Raw genomic sequence first — 17,484 nt, 5'->3', positions numbered from 1 at the left:
TTCTGCAGCCAAGGTGGGCAAAGGGGCACATATTCCAAAGTGCACCTTTTGGATTTCACCGGCCATTTTTTACACATTTTGATTGCAAAGTTCTTCTCACACATTTGGGCCCCTAAATTGCCAGGGCAGTATAACTACGCCACAAGTGACCCCATTTTGGAAAGAAGACACCCCAAGGTATTCCGTGAGGGGCATGGCGAGTTCCTAGAATTTTTTATTTTTTGTCGCAAGTTAGTGGAATATGAGACTTCGTAAGGAAAAAAGAAAAAAAATGAAAAATCATCATTTTCCGCTAACTTGTGACAAAAAATAAAAAATTCTAGGAACTCGCCGTGCCCCTCACGGAATACCTTGGGGTGTCTTCTTTCCAAAATGGGGTCACTTGTGGCGTAGTTATACTGCCCTGGCAATTTAGGGGCCCAAATGTGTGAGAAGTACTATGCAATCAAAATGTGTAAAAAATGGCCTGCGAAATCCGAAAGGTGCACTTTGGAATATGTGCCCCTTTGCCCACCTTGGCTGCAAAAAAGTGTCACACATCTGGTATCGCCGTACTCAGGAGAAGTTGGGGAATGTGTTTTGGGGTGTCATTTTACATATACCCATGCTGGGTGAGAGAAATATCTTGGCAAAAGACAACTTTTCCCATTTTTTTATACAAAGTTGGCATTTGACCAAGATATTTTTCTCACCCAGCATGGGTATATGTAAAATGACACCCCAAAACACATTCCCCAACTTCTCCTGAGTACGGCGATACCAGATGTGTGACACTTTTTTGCAGCCTAGATGCGCAAAGCTGCCCAAATTCCTTTTAGGAGGGCATTTTTAGACATTTGGATCCCAGACTTCTTCTCACACTTTCGGGCCCCTAAAAAGCCAGGGCAGTATAAATACCCCACATGTGACCCCACTTTGGAAAGAAGACACCCCAAGGTATTCAATGAGGGGCCTGGCGAGTTCATAGAATTATTTTTTTTTGCATAAGTTAGCGGAAATTGATTTTTATTTTATTTTTTCTCACAAAGTCTTACTTTCCGCTAACTTAGGACAAAAATTTAAATCTTTCATGGACTCAATATGCCCCTCAGCGAATACCTTGGGGTGTCTTCTTTCCGAAATGGGGTCACATGTGGGGTATTTATACTGCCCTGGCTTTTTAGGGGCCCTAACGCGTGAGAAGAAGTCTGGAATATAAATGTCTAAAAATGTTTACGCATTTGGATTCCGTGAGGGGTATGGCGAGTTCATGTGAGATTTTATTTTTTGACACAAGTTAGTGGAATATGAGAAAAAAATGTCTGAATGGAGCCTTACAGGGGGGGTGATCAATGACAGGGGGGTGATCACCCATATAGACTCCCTGATCACCCCCCTGTCATTGATCACCCCCCCTGTAAGGCTCCATTCAGACGTCCGTATGATTTTTACGGATCCACGGATACATGGATCGGATCCGCAAAACACATGCGGACGTCTGAATGGAGCCTTACAGGGGGGTGATCAATGACAGAGGGGTGATCACCCATATACACTCCCTGATCACCCCCTGTCATTGATCACCCCCCTGTAAGGCTCCATTCAGACGTCCGCATGATTTTTACGGATCCATGGATACATGGATCGGATCCGCAAAACACATGCGGACGTCTGAATGGAGCCTTACAGGGGGGTGATCAATGACAGGGGGGTGATCAGGGAGTGTATATGGGTGATCACCCCCTTGTCATTGATCACCCCCCTGTAAGGCTCCATTCAGACGTCCGCATGTGTTTTGCGGATCCGATCCATGTATCCGTAAAAATCATGCGGACGTCTGAATGGAGCCTTACAGGGGGGTGATCAATGACAGGGGGTGATCAGGGAGTGTATATGGGTGATCACCCCCTTGTCATTGATCACCCCCCTGTAAGGCTCCATTCAGACGTCCGCATGTGTTTTGCGGATCCGATCCATGTATCCGTAAAAATCATGCGGACGTCTGAATGGAGCCTTACATGGGGGTGATCAATGACAGGGGGTGATCAGGGAGTGTATATGGGTGATCACCCCCTTGTCATTGATCACCCCCCCTGTAAGGCTCCATTCAGACGTCCGCATGTGTTTTGCGGATCCGATCCATGTATCCATGGATCCGTAAAAATCATGCGGACGTCTGAATGGAGCCTTACAGGGGGGTGATCAATGACGGGGTGATCAGGGAGTGTATATGGGTGATCACCCCTCTGTCATTGATCACCCCCCTATAAGGCTACATTCAGACGTCCGCATGTGTTTTGCGGATCCGATCCATGTATCCATGGATCCGTAAAAATCATACGGACGTTTGAATGGAGCCTTACAGGGGGGTGATCAATGACAGGGGGGTGATCAATGACAGGGAAGTGATCAGGAAGTCTATATGGGTGATCACGCCCTTGTCATTGATCACCCCCCTGTAAGGCTCCATTCAGACGTCCGTATGCGTTTTGCGGATCCGATCCATGTATCCGTGGATCCGTAAAAATCATACGGACAGCTGAATGGAGCCTTACAGGGGGGTGATCAATGACAGGGGGGTGATCAATGACAGGGGGGTGATCAGGGAGTCTATATGGGGTGATCAGTGGTTCATAAAGGGTTAATAAGTGACAGGGGGGGGGGGGTGTAGTGTAGTGTAGTGGTGTTTGGTGCTACTTTAGTGAGCTGCCTGAGTCCTCTGGTGGTCGATCCAAACAAAAGGGACCACCAGAGGACCAGGTAGCAGGTATATTAGATGCTGTTATCAAAACAGCGTCTAATATACCTGTTAGGGGTTAAAAAAATCACATCTCCAGCCTGCCAGCGAACGATCGCCGCTGGCAGGCTGGAGATCCACTCTCTTACCTTCCGTTCCTGTGAGCGCGCGCGCCTGCGTGCGCGCGTTCACAGGAAATCTCGGCTCTCGCGAAAGGACGCGTATACGCGTCCACCCAGAAGAGCAGGGCCGCCGGCAGGACGCAATCCTGCGTACGGTGGTCCGGAGAAGGTTAAATCGCCCCCTTTCCCAATTTTACATAGACAATTTACAAACAATAAAAAATAAACATATTATATATCACCACATCCGAAAAAGTGTGAGATATAAAAAAAATATTTCCGCCCTGGTGAAGGCCGCGTAATAGAAAAAAAAAAAAAAACTGTGCAATTCGCCAATTTTAGTCACCTTGTTCCCCAAAAGATGTCACTGGATGTGAGAGGTACGTGGTACTGTATTCTCCTATATGTAGTGCTGGCTCACTACTGTGACCTGCGTCTCATCTTCTCCGTTAATTTTTTTTTTATTATATGCATTTTAAATTGGCAACTAAAAAATTTAATTTGGCTCCCAATTTTTTTTGTTTAGGAGCCAATGGCTCCTGGTTATTTTTTTTTGTCTGGAGCACTGTGACCTGTTGTGAGGTATTGCTTGGTATTGCAGCCCAGGACCATTCACTTGAATGGGATTGAGCCGGAAATGGGCTATGTGACTGATGAATGTGACATCACTGAACTAGGATGAGGCCACGGCGCTCACCAGAGAGCCACAGCCTCTACAGACAGCTGACCGGCACGGAGGGGGGTCCAGGAGTGAGAACCCCACCGATGTGACATTGATGACCAGGGGTGTACACAGATGTGAATGGGTCCAGCTGCCCTACACAGTTTCCCAGTATGCATGCCTCCCAGGCAATGCAAAGCGCAACGCCACAGGTTTCTGGCAAATTAACGTGTTTTTTTTTTTTTAAGCCCAAAATTTTTTTATTAAGAAATTGTAATAAAAAAGTCTCCCTCCATTTCACCCACTTTATCTGACTTCTGTATTGAAAAAGTGGAATTGGTGCTCATTCTGACCGCCATATTTCTCAGTATATTTACACCAGACAACTGGCAGAAATACACTGATAAATTGCGTGCTTCCCTTGTATTACAAAGCTGGCTGCCTGAAGCCACCACTAGAGGGAGCTCAGTGCATAGGAATTTATACAGTTACCGTTTACTGCAGTGTTTCCCAACCAAATGTGCCTCCAGCTGTTGCAAAACTACACCTCCCAGCATGCCTGCACAGCCAAAGGCTGTCCAGCCATGCTGGGAGTTGTAGTTTTGCAACAGCTGGAGGCACGCTGGTTGGGAAACACTGGTTTACTGGAATGAAAGCTGAAATTAGCTTTTTGCATTGCGCTCCCCCTAGTGGCAGCTGCATGAAATTGCAGTGTTTTCTTGTTGGGAGATGAAGTTGTTCAGCACTGCCCCCCACCTCCGAGCCCCATAGCTGCCTTGTGGTCTCCCTCTAATGAAGGCACACTACTGTTGATGACTTATTCTGAGGATAGGCCATCAATGTTAAACTCCCAGAAAACCTCTTTAAAGAACACCAGGAAGAATCCCCTTTGTCATGCTCCACCACCACACCCAAAAAAATGACCAGTCATTTGGTCATGAAAGCTATGTGACAACTAATATGGTTGGTATTACAGCTCCAGCAGGGGTTGTCACCCAGCTTGCCAGAAGCCCTTGAATGATATGCCTGCTTTTTTATGGAGATGTCCAGGATATGCACTCCAGTACAGCTAGGCATATCCGGCATTCCTGGGAGAGCTGACTGACAATGTAAATGTGATCCTAGTTGTGGTCACCCAGCTTTCCAGAAGTCCTGAATGGCATATTTGATTATTTATGGCAAGGTATGGGGTATCCCTCCAAATAACTAAGCAAACCTGCCATTAGGATCCTTGAAGTCTTACAAACTAGCAGTAGTTGTAGACGCATCTTCATAGTAGGTTTCAGAGGTCTTCTGTCCTTAGTGTGATGCTTCCTTTCTTCTCCAGCCTGATGAAGATGACCAGGTGCTCAACCTGCAGTTCAGCTGGAAGGACATGGTCAAACCGGTGGGGAGCAGCTTCATTGGAGTCAGTCCTGAGTTTGAAGTCGCCGTCTACACCATCGTTTTCCTGATGTCACAGGAGAAGATCACCAAAGAGGTTGTCCGGGTGGAGGAATACGAGCTCCAGATAGTTGTCAACCGCCATGGGCGCTATATCGGAACAGCCTATCCTGCCCTGCTGAGCAGCAACAACCCAGACTTATACTGAGCTCCTGTCACATTTCACCTGCTGCCCCCTAGTGTCTGCTCAACAGAGGGGAACCTATCAACTTTGTATGCCAGAAAACCAAAACCTTCGCCATTTGAAAAGTGGCATAAAATGGGCAAGGTTTAGTATGGTAATGAGTTTCTAGACAGGTTTATCATTGCCACTTTTTGAAAAAGTCTCAAAAAGAGTCACACAAAAGTACATCAGCTAGGGGGTGGCCTAGAAAAGTGGAGGGAATTTTCACGATGTGCCACATTTATTACACATCATCCACTTCTGATAAATTTGACACACTTTTCAAAACTGACCTCAGAAAGTCATATCTTGATACATCTCCCTCCCCCTATTGTGTAGGGAATCTAATATACTTTACATAGCAATTCACTGCCATTCTCAAGATGTCTGCTTGCTGTCAGTGAATGGAAAATGAATCTTGTTTATATTCCGAGACTAAAACTCTTCCTGACCGAGTAGGTCTCACACTAGGGGTTTTCTTTTCCGGTATTGAGTTCCGTCCTAGGGGCTCAATACCGGAAAAAAAGAGATCAGTTTTATCCTAATGCATTCACAATGGAGAGCATTCCGTTCAGGATGCATCAGTTCAGTCCCTCTTACGTTTTTCGGACGGAGAAAATACCGCAGCATGTTGCAGTTTTATCCCCGACCAAAAATACTGATCACTTGCCGGATCCGGAATTAATTTACATTGAAGTGTATTAGTGCCAGATCCGGCATTAGGTGTTCCGGCAAAACGGATCCAGCTTTCCTGTCTGTGCATGCACAGACCTTTAAAAATGCAAAAAAAAAAAAAATTTATACCGGATCCATTTTTCCAGATGACACCGGAGAGACAGATCCGGTATTTCAATGTATTTGTCAGACAGATCCAGATCCATTGACAAATGCCATCAGTTTGCGTCCATATTTACGGATCCGGCGGGCTGTTCTTGCGACGGAACTGCCTGCCGTAATCCTGTCCCGCAAGTGCCATCAGTTTGCGTCCATATTGACGGATCCGGCGGGCTGTTCCAGCGACGGAACTGCCTGCCGTAATCCTGTCCCGCAAGTGTGAAAGTACCCTAAGGAGGTGTTACAGTTGTATCCAGTCTAAATAATCACCTGCACTGATACATTGTAACAAACTATCAGGGCAGGAGAGATTTGTGCTGCTGCTGTGTTTACCAGGATTGTCCAGACTGGGTACAGTTGTAAGGCTGGGTTCACACGCATCAGTGTCTATAACTGGAAATAGAGGCCGGGCAGAAGAAAGTTACTGGTACGGTTTTCTGTCCAGGGAGACATCAGGTAATACAACTGATGCCAGTAATGATGCCATAGAAAACAATGGGTTTAGATCTGGCATGAGTCTCCCCATGGTGTTGCGCTTCCGCCCTAGAGGGAAAAAAAAGCAGTGGACGGCCAGATATATTGGAATTACAGTTAGACCTAACAAGCCCTCAGCTGTCAGAAGGGTTGGGTTTGTTCCTGTTTTCAGCCTCTTGTGAAACCAGAAAGTTTCAATTCATGGCCAGCAAGCAGCAAGTTATGAAGGTGCAGAATTTCTCTACGTTTGTATGCATAAAAATGGGCGACCCCTCAAAGTGTAGCATTTAACAGTTATAGGGGGTGCTTCTGGATTTTAGTATCCACCCATGATCCGGTCACCCTGTGTATCTACAGGGCAGCCCTCCCCTCTGCAGGTTGGCGTGTGCCCGCCTGTGACATGTGCCCGGGAGACCCGGTCTCTTCCTTCTACATGGCCCGATACTCAGGAGCCCCATATATATATATTTATACACAGATATACATTTCATAGTGTGCCAAAAAATGTGATTATCTCTAACTGTGATCTCCTTGTGCTCACCTCCTTTCAGAAGGATCAGAGCACAAGTGCAAGAAGTGTTGTCATGTAGACTCCTTGGGGGTCATTTACTAAGCTGAAATACGCCTAAATTAGGAGTATTTCGGGCGCAGATGGCGTTGGCCGGCAGAACTGTCTCATTCACAATTTTCTACGCTTGGTTTAGGGGTAGAAAATGGTCTAAATGTAAGACCGCAAGGAAGCTGTCTTACATTTAGAACTGGCGCTGGATGCGCCGAAGTAATAGAGAGGCCTGCGCCACTTCATAACTTCCGCGGATCCACCGCCGGCTTAGGGGTTTATTAAGATTGGCGTCAAAAACGCTGGTCTTAATAAATGTTCCCTGTTTACCTGACAACACTTCCTGTCCCCATGCATCGGCAGCTCAGTGTTATCATAGGTAAAGAAATAATAGCTGGCTTCTGATTGGTTGCTTTGAAGCCCAATGTCCCTATGTTGTGCCTTTAAAGAGGACCTTTCACCTGAAAATGAAAGTTAAACTAAAGATATAGCTTTACTTACATGCCCCCGGTATTGCTTATTCAGTCATTCATTTTGCACTCAGTGCCCCCGTTTGTCCGCACTGCCCCCCGAAATATTTGCCGCCTTGTATGCTAATGAGCCATTCGCTCAACTGGGCAGGCCTTCAAAAGTTCTCCCGGGCGTGTCATTCTACTCCCTGGCACGGGGCGCATCCAATCGGCGCGCTCCGCTCTTAGCCAGGGAGAAGACGCTCCAGTTCTCGCGAGATGGCGCCGGCTCCGGATGGATGAAATCGCTCCAGTTCTCGCGAATCTCACGAGAACTGGGGCGTCTTCTCCCCGGCTAAGAGCGGAGCGCGCTGATTGGAATGACACGCCAAGGAGAACTTTTGAAGGCCTGCCCAGTTGAGCCAAATGGCTCATTAGCATACAAGGTGGCAAATATTCCGGGGGGCAGTGCGGACAAACGGGGGCACAGATTGAAAAATGAATGACTGAATAAGCAATACCGGGGGCATGTAAGTAAGGCTATATCTTTAGTTTAACTTTCATTTTCAGGTGAAAGGTCCTCTTTAAACATTTCAATCTGTTCATATTGAGTGTAATGTACATTACAGTAAGAGATGGAATTAGCAGCCCTATGGCTTGTGGGCTGTCATGTGGTTGTTCTTCCTTCAGCGCAGGCGTTCCTTATCCTCTGACTCACAGTGATGTATGCTGTCACACTTGAAGGAGAGAGCTGAGATCCAAGTATGTCAATGGGTTCTAAGTGACTACAAACAGCCCTCCATAGCCTTTGCCCCATTAGAGTGTCAGTGTTCACCGCAGTTCTGCCATTCTGTTCGTGCACCAGGAAGATCAGGAAGTCCTGCCCAGATAAGAGAGCTGTGAAACTCTACTGCAGTGGATTGCATGGATGAGTAAATGGATAACTGGCAAGGCTAAATGGTATGGCGCCTCCTAAAGGATTTCTGTGGTACACAGCTGCAAATATCCATGGAAGGAATTCTAAGTTTATTACTCTGCTATTGTGATTTTTTTTATTTCTTGAAAATGTATGCAAAAAATACTATTTTATCCATTTCAATATAATAAAGATAATGCTTAACGTATCGCCTACTAACTAGACTGTCTGCTGTACGTGTGTGACTGCTTATGGACACTAGAGGGCGCTGTTGCTCCTTTTCATGGTGAACGGGTTTTCCAAATTTTTTATTAATTTTTTATACTGATGACCTATCCTCATACATTGCTGGTATGCGCTGCGAGGTTTGATATGTCAGTGCTTTAAAATTACTGACGGCCAGCTCAAAAGTGACCGACCACTGAAATCAGCAGGTGTGTCGCTCAGCGAGGGCAGCATAGTACAGGTGACAGCTGACATCCGCCGTACGTGTACAATGGATGTCAGGAAGGGGTTAATAAATGTAAAGGAAGTTTACCACCTCGCAGCTCTATAGATTTCAGCCAAAGGGATGAGAAGGAGGAGAGGTAAGTGCCCATTACTGGGCTACTATAAAAAGCGACTCTGGACATTCATGTAACGTGAGTCTATTACTACGCATCCAAATTCCCGAAGCATCTGCAATAGAAGTGCGATAGAACCAGGAAGATTCTTGGAAATGACTGCTGAGCAGTATATACACCTGAACTATTCTACACTTGGCCACCTATATATCCATCTATGACGTATTAGATCACACGTATCCACAGTATCCAAATGAGAAGAAGTTAGACTTAACCCAATATATAGTGGAACCACTTGGATATTGTAGGTGACGACCAAACATCAACTTTTACTATTGGTTTTATTTCATTAATGTCGTTTTATATTAACTGTATATTTTATATCTGATACATATTTTTGCCGAACACAGAAGCAATGAGCGCTTCCATCAATACAGATGGAAGCGCTCATTGCTGGAGCGCAGGGATCTGGGTCCTGTCACTCAGCACTGTGCTCCCTGCGCTCCTCCCCTCCTTCAGGCCGGCGGAGCTGTGAATGGTGGAGCAGGAAGACTTTCCCCCCGCCCCACCATTCAGCCTGCAGACACGGATTGTGCCGCCGGCATGTGCGGGCGGAGCCTGTAGCCATGTAATCTGCATAAGCTCCGCCCACACCGTGCTGCAGGGGAGACAGGACTGTGAGCTTCAGGAACAGGACAAGGTGAGTAGGTACTGTGCTTTTTTGTTTTTAATACAGAGGGGGCACAGAGGACTTTATTATTACTATGGAGGGGGGCACAGAGGACTTTATTACTATGGATGGGGCACAGAGGGCATTACTACTATGAAGGGGGCACAGAGGGCATTACTACTATGAAGGGGGCACACAGAGCATTACTAATGTGAAGGGGGCACATTTGGCATTTCTACTATGGAGGGGGCACAGAGGGCATTATTACTGTGAAGGGGGCACAGTGGGCATTATTACTATGAAGGAGCACAGTGGGCATTATTACTGTGAAGGAGGCACAATGGGGATTTCTACTATGGAGGGGCACAGGGCATTACTAGCACAGTGGGCATTACAACTATTAAGGGGGGTACAATGGGCATTACTGTGAAGGGGACACAATGGGCATTATTACTATGAAGGGGGTACAATGGGGATTAAAGGGGCACAGAGAGGGCATTACAACTGTGAAAGGGGCACAGAGGGCATAACTACTGTGAGGGCACAATGTGGGCATAATTATTGTAAGGGGACACATCTGTACAAAACTACTGTGAAGGTTGTACAATAAGGGCGATACTACTGTGAGGGGGTTCAGATTATTTTAAAGTATTGGGGGGGGGGGCAGCTCAGATAAGACCCTCAAATCCTCATCAGACCCACAAAATAAGCCCCCCCCCAGTGCCCACATAAGACACCTAAAATCAGACACCCCATGCTCACATCTCCGCTATGTCAAATCACCCCCACACACATGATCTCAGAATGGGGGTGAGAGGTTCATTCGAGTATGAGGGTGTCATCTGAGCATGGGGCAGTCATCTGTGCGTGAGGCGGTCATCTGTGCATGAGGGTGTCATCTGTGCGTGAGGCGGTCATCTGTGCATGGGGCGGTCATCTGTGCATGAGGGTGTCATCTGTGCATGGGGTGGTCATCTGTGCATGGGGCAGTCATCTGAGCATGGGGCGGTCATCTTTGCATGGGATAGTCATCTGAGCATGAGGCGGTCATCTGTGCATGAGGCGGTCATCTGTGCATGAGGCGGTCATCTGTGCATGAGGCGGTCATCTGTGCATGAGGCGGTCATCTGTGCATGAGGCGGTCATCTGTGCATGGGGCGGTCATCTGTGTATGGGGCGGTCATCTGTGCATGGGGCGGTCATCTGTGCATGGGGTGGTCATCTGAGCATGGGGCGGTCATCTGAGCATGGGGCGGTCATCTGAGCATGGGGCGGTCATCTGAGCATGGGGCGGTCATCTGAGCATGGGGCGGTCATCTGAGCATGGGGCGGTCACCTGTGCATGGGGCGGTCACCTGTGCATGGGGCGGTCACCTGTGCATGGGGCGGTCATCTGTGCATGGGGCGGTCATCTGTGCATGGGGCGGTCATCTGTGCATGGGGCGGTCATCTGTGCATGGGGCGGTCATCTGAGCATGGGGCGGACTGAATGCAGGCCAGATTTGAAACACATTGTGAAAAACAAAGATTGCCAGAATTCTCACTAGAGCTGTCTACACTACAGGTAGGAGAGGTGGTTTCAATGCACTTTTAAATGTTTGAAAACTCTATTGCAGTAATACTGTCGTGTGCACGCATATTTGTGTAAATGTATAGCTTGTGGCTCCTGGCAGTCATACGATTTTTTTTCTGGCTCTTTGTGTCTGTAAGGTTGGCCACCCCTGCAATAGACCATACAAGTGATCACTGCACAGTCAGTGGCAGAATAAACATTTGCATTTAGTGACTTACATGTGACGTCTCCTCCGGAGTTCTCCTTTTCTTTCCATCCGGTTCAGATACTGTAATGACATCTCTCAGCCAGGACTTCAGATGTCTTCAGTTCTCGCTTTACCAACACATCAGCAACCTACATACTAACACATGATCATCTTAGTGCCACACACTGTGCACCTATATACAGTCATGTCACATGCTATGCCCCCTGAGAATAAAGCACCGCACACACAGTGCTCTTAATGGTAGTGCCACACACTCTGTGCCCCATGTATATATAACCTCATGTTCTGTGCCCCCTGTTTTGTGTTGTGCCCAATGTATATATTGACAGGTTCTGTGCCCCTGTATTTAGTGCTAGGATCTGTGTCCCCTTTAAATAGCGCCAGGATATGTGAACCCTTTATATAGCACCTGTTGCCATGTATCCCATTAATATAGTGCCAGATTTGGTGTCCCCTTTATATAGTGACCACCTTTACATAATGCTTCATGCTCTGTGCCCCCCGTAGTGCACCTCATGCTATAACCACTTCTGCACAGGTCTGCATCTGCTGAATGTTGTAACGCCACCTGCATAGCAAAAAAAAAACTCCAAATAGCAGGGCAAAGAACTACTGGTTACCTGCCTCACCATTCTGCGCTTATTTGTGATGTAAGTGGCGCAATGACATCACTGCACCATCTGCAATATTCTGCACATGCAGGGCCGTCCAGAAGAAGTCATATCGGCATCTGCAGAATGTTGCAGCTGCAGCTTGTGCCTGCCCTTTCACAGTAGTTATCGACTGATAGCGCTCCTCACACAGTAGAATGCTCCTTTAGCGACCCCTCAGATTAGACCCTCTTTGTGTCTCTGAACAGTATTTATGCCCCCTTAGTGCCCCACAAATCAGTTATTCCCCTAAGTAGTTATGCCCCCCCCCCCATAGTGCCTCTACACAGTATTTATGCCCCCTTAGTGGCTGAATGTACTAGTTATGCCCCCATAGTGACCCCTCATGGTAGTTACGCCCCCTTGGTGCCCCACACAGTATTTATGCCTTAGTTCCCCCATCCATTAGTTAAGCCCCTTAAGTGTCTCCCAATGACTACTTAGTGTTCCTACATGGTAAAAGGCCCCCTTAATGACCCCATCCAGTAGTTCTGCTGCCTTAGTGCACACATCCAGTAGTGCTGCTGCCTTAGCGCACACATCCAGTAGTCCTGCTGCCTTAGTGCACACATCCAGTAGTTCTGCTTCCTTAGTGCACACATCCAGTAGTGCTGCTGCCTTAGCGCACACATCCAGTAGTTCTGCTGCCTTAATGCACACATCCAGTAGTTCTGCTGCCTTAGTGCACACATCCAGTAGTTCTGCTGCCTTAGTGCACACATCCAGTAGTGCTGCTGCCTTAGCGCACACATCCAGTAGTTCTGCTGCCTTAATGCACACATCCAGTAGTTCTGCTGCCTTAATGCACACATCCAGTAGTTCTGCTGCCTTAGTGCACACATCCAGTAGTTCTGCTGCCTTAGTGCACACATCCAGTAGTTCTGCTGCCTTAGTGCACACATCCAGTAGTTCTGCTGCCTTAGTGCACACATCCAGTAGTTCTGCTGCCTTAGTGCACACATCCAGTAGTTCTGCTGCCTTAGTGCACACATCCAGTAGTTCTGCTGCCTTAGTGCACACATCCAGTAGTTCTGCTGCCTTAGTGCACACATCCAGTAGTTCTGCTGCCTTAGTGCACACATCCAGTAGTTCTGCTGCCTTAGTGCACACATCCAGTAGTTCTGCTGCCTTAGTGCACACATCCAGTAGTTCTGCTGCCTTAGTGCACACATCCAGTAGTTCTGCTGCCTTAGTGCACACATCCAGTAGTTCTGCTGCCTTAGTGCACACATCCAGTTGCACACATCCAGTAGTTCTGCTGCCTTAGTGCACACATCCAGTAGTTCTGCTGCCTTAGTGCACACATCCAGTAGTTCTGCTGCCTTAGTGCACACATCCAGTAGTTCTGCTGCCTTAGTGCACACATCCAGTAGTGCTGGCCGCTTATTCCCCTATCTAGTAGTGCTGCCCACTTAGTGCCCCCATCCAGTAGTACTGCCCTCTTAGTACCCTTAATCTAGCTGTTCTTCCCCCTTAGTCCCCCAATTCAGTAGTTCTGCCCCCTTAGTTTCCCCATCTAGTAGTTTTGCCCACTTAGTGCCCTGAGTCCAGTAGCTCTGCCGCTTTGTGCCCCCAATCCGTTAGTTCTGCCCCCTTAGTACCCCTAATCCAGTAGTAGTGCTGCCTTCTCAGTAGTTCTGCCTGCCCAACGCAGGCTGGTTAATAGTGGCAATAAACCAGTGCAGGGGCACCTGAAATCCTAATGAACTGGAGCGCAGCCTGGCCCTGAGCGGAGGTAAAGTGCTGCATATAAGTACAGCGATCACCTGTACAGTATGAGGACGAGGGATCGCTATTGTCATCGCAGATTGCTGTTTAGACCTGCTGCCCGGGAACGTGCATTTCGCTTGTTCGTCAGGTGATCTGTGGCACCTTTAGGGCTCTTTCACACCTGCGTTATGGTCTTCCGGCATAGAGTTCCGTCGTCGGGGCTCTATGCCGGAAGAATCCTGACCAGGATTATCCCCATGCATTCTGAATGGAGAGAAATCCGTTCAGGATGCATCAGGATGTCTTCAGTTCCGGAATGGAACGTTTTTTGGCCGGAGAAAATACCAGAGCGTGCTGCGCTTTTTGCTCCGGCCAAAAAGACTGAAGACTTGCCGCAAGGCCGGATCCGGAATGAATGCCCATTGAAAGGCATTGATCCGGATCCGGCCTTAAGCTAAACGTTGTTTCGGCGCCTTGCCGGATACGACGTTTAGCTTTTTTAGAGTGGTTACCATGGCTGCCAGGACGCTAAAGTCCTGGCAGCCATGGTAAAGTGTAGTGGGGAGCGGAGGAGCAGTATACTTACCGTCCGTGCGGCTCCCGGGGCGCTCCAGAGTGACGTCAGGGCGCCCCAGGTGCATGGATGACGTGATCGCATGGCACGTCATCCATGCGCATGGGGCGCTCTGATGTCACTCTGGAGCGCCCCGGGAGCCGCGCGGACTGTAAGTATACCGCTCCCCCCGCTCCCCACTACTACTATGGCAACCAGGACTTTAATAGCGTCCTGGGTGCCATAGTAACACTGAAAGCATTTTGAAGACGGATCCGTCTTCAAATGCTTTCAGTACACTTGTGTTTTTCCGGATCCGGCGTGTAATTCCGGCAAGTGGAGTACACGCCGGATCCGGACAACGCAAGTGTGAAAGAGGCCTTAGACAGGTAGATTACCTGGAATGAGCACATTAGTTCCCAATAATTGGCCTGGCTTAAAGTAGCAATTAGCATGTGTCTAGTCCGGAGACCAAAAGAACATGCCATCAGCCAGTGATAACGCACTGCTGTTAATGTGTGCCTGCAGGTCACACAGTATGTAAAAAGCACCACGGCTGGTTCTTCCACGGACCACCTTCTCTTTACTCTTCAGGCTACTTCTGTAACACAGAAATCCAGCAGATGCGCTGCATAAAGACTCCAGGGTATGCGCGGGCGGCAGGGATGGTTTCTGTCTCTGTGTGCAGCGTCAGCGTGATGTAGTTCACAGCCACAGGTAAGTAGGCAGCAAGAAGATGGTCCCTCCCCCGCAGCTATACAGTATGCAAGTGGCAAGATATCATATAATTCATTTCTATGGGTCCTCATCTGTGTTCTGTGCCTTAACAAGAATAGGTATTTCTACGATGGGGGCCGAGAAAACTACGGGACGCACATGGCCAGTATCCGTTTGTGGATCTGCAGTTTTCAGACCGCAGATGGATACGCATACACACAATTGTATCCATTCTGCGGAAGTGGTCTGTGTGCATCCCGTACTTTTTGCAGGCCACATTGTAACAATGCCGATTCTTGTGCACAAAACGGAAAAGAATAGGACACATTCTATCTTTTTTGCAGGCCGTGGAACACATATGGATGCGGATATTGAAATGAATGGGTCCACGTGCAATCCGCAAAAAAATGTGAATAGCCCCTTAATAAGAACCAGACTTTTTTCTTTTGACCAAACACTGGGGATTGAAATAGTACTGCTCTTACCAGCCACTAGAGGTCACTGCAGACAGCAGGAGTGAGACTATAGCATACCCTCTTGTTCTTGTGTGCTTCCCAGGAGGTACAGACCTGTCCGCTGACAGGTGTATATACTTTTATGTGGTGTATGTACTTTTATGTGTAGCATTTAATCAGAACTTTAAAACTTTGGGGGCAAGTTCTATAAATGTTATTAAAGAAAAATCACATTTGTATTGTAGTTTAATCATAAGATCTCTTTATTTTACAATATACTATTATGTCACAATCTTTTATAATTTCAGGTGCAGCATTGCATTACCATTCTTGAAATAGCAATTTTTTCTCTCCATTCACAAAGTCAGGAGCTGCAGAGACAACACTTCCTCGTCATTCTGTCGTCTGAGGAAGTGACTGACGCGATGTTATCCTGACTGCACCCTTTATAAAGAGGAGCTGTCACAAATGCCCTGACAACTCTGAACTATGGGGTGCGACTGAGGCTTGGCTTATGTATAGCTTATCACATAAGCTCCTCCCTTCTGTGAGCCTTCTCAACCAATCAGAGGAGCTGAACTGGATCATAAGACACATTTCCATGGAGCCCTGACGCCAAAGATACAGGAAGAGCCTCATTTCTCAGTACAGAGAAGGCAAGGTTTATGTTTTTTTCTGGCCCGTGAATTTACTAGATGCAACTGCACCTACTTTTCTGGGCTTTGATAGAACATCACACCGGTCCTCTAATCTATCAGAAATGAATTCTGGTGGCAGTCTACCTTTAAGAACCATAGTAGTCAAACAGCAAGTACATGGATTTTAACATTGTCCCTGAATCCAAGACCCATGATACTTTTCACCTTGACTTTCAATAATACTGCTCAATGTCAAACCACCTCCTGTGTCCCATTTTCTTATTGTGGGTCTCCTCTACCAGAATCTGATCATAGGGCGGTCTAAGTGCGTAGAGGAACAACATTGGACATCTACTGCATTATCAAGTCTTTCCAGTTTGGTGAGCATTCCTGGACATGTCAGTCAGCCATTTCTTAGATATATTTGTGGTCGAGGCTACAGCCGAGAGCAAGCGCTATGACGAGCCGGGAACCTGTCAGAGAGGAACCTGTCTACTTGACTAATATGGCTGGAGGTGTGCCCTTAGCCATGCCGAGGGTAGACCTAAAAGGGGGCATACCTGATGAGTAAGGAAAGAAAAAGGAGAGGGAGGGTGGGGCACCGAAAAGCGCACGCAAGTGAAGGAGGGGGCGTGCTCCCTTTTAAGCGAGCCTACGCCCCTCCCACAAATGCAGGCTGACATCTCAGCCTTTTACTACTTGTGGTCGAGGCTACAGCCGAGAGCAAGCGCTATGACGAGCCGGGAACCTGTCAGAGAGGAACCTGTCTACTTGACTAATATGGCTGGAGGTGTGCCCTTAGCCATGCCGAGGGTAGACCTAAAAGGGGGCAAAAACCACACCTGAGTAGGAAGAGAGAACCTTTATTGCAGTGATCAATTACAGTACCAAACTGTGAAAAGCCTGTGAAATTTCGGCTTGGGGGTTCAGTATGTAGCGAGTGAAGCAAGAGGAGCGCCAGCGGCCCATTCTCCGGATGACGTGGCCGGGAACGTTATGCTTTGAAGCCGCGGATGCTGCTCCAATACGGAAGGAGTGCCCTGAAATGGCCTTTGGGTCGAAACCCAAGCCCGAAGCCAGGGTGCGCACGTGCGAGATGAACTGGGAGGTCGTGAGGGCCAAGGCCTGGAACGGGAGCAACGGGCTGTCTGGGCTTGCGTCTCCCAGGGCTGCTAGCAAACTCCCGAGCACCTGGACCGGGCACCAAGCGTTGGCAGATTGGTAGAACCGTACCTCCACCGGTGGACCTACCTGCATGGTTTTGGACGTGAGGAGGTATAAGGAGAAATGGTCGTCAGTGCCATGCCAGCTGACCCCTGGTTAAACCCTTGGCCCTGGCTGAACTGCGGGTGAATTCGCCGGGTCTTAAGAACCCGTAGAAACCGAGGTACATTGCTGCTTTGATGACTG

At 47.9% G+C, this 17,484-nt stretch overlaps 1 protein-coding gene across 1 annotated transcript in view; it reads left to right on the top strand.

Annotated features, from left to right (window-relative positions):
- Nucleotides 1–5,704, top strand: part of LOC122926601 (poly(U)-specific endoribonuclease-A-like) — a 29,831-nt gene extending 24,127 nt beyond the window's left edge. The window contains exon 7 of the mRNA XM_044278026.1: nucleotides 4,827–5,704. Within this exon, the coding sequence (XP_044133961.1) occupies nucleotides 4,827–5,090 (264 nt within the window). The 3' untranslated portion in view covers nucleotides 5,091–5,704. The remainder of the gene's footprint in view (nucleotides 1–4,826) is intronic.
- The last annotated feature ends 11,780 nt before the right edge of the window (nucleotides 5,705–17,484 follow it).

The sequence above is a fragment of the Bufo gargarizans genome, chromosome 2 (genome assembly GCF_014858855.1).
Source record: "Bufo gargarizans isolate SCDJY-AF-19 chromosome 2, ASM1485885v1, whole genome shotgun sequence".
In the NCBI taxonomy this organism is placed as follows: Eukaryota; Metazoa; Chordata; class Amphibia; order Anura; family Bufonidae; genus Bufo; species Bufo gargarizans.
This window is presented reverse-complemented; position numbering and strand designations above follow the sequence as displayed.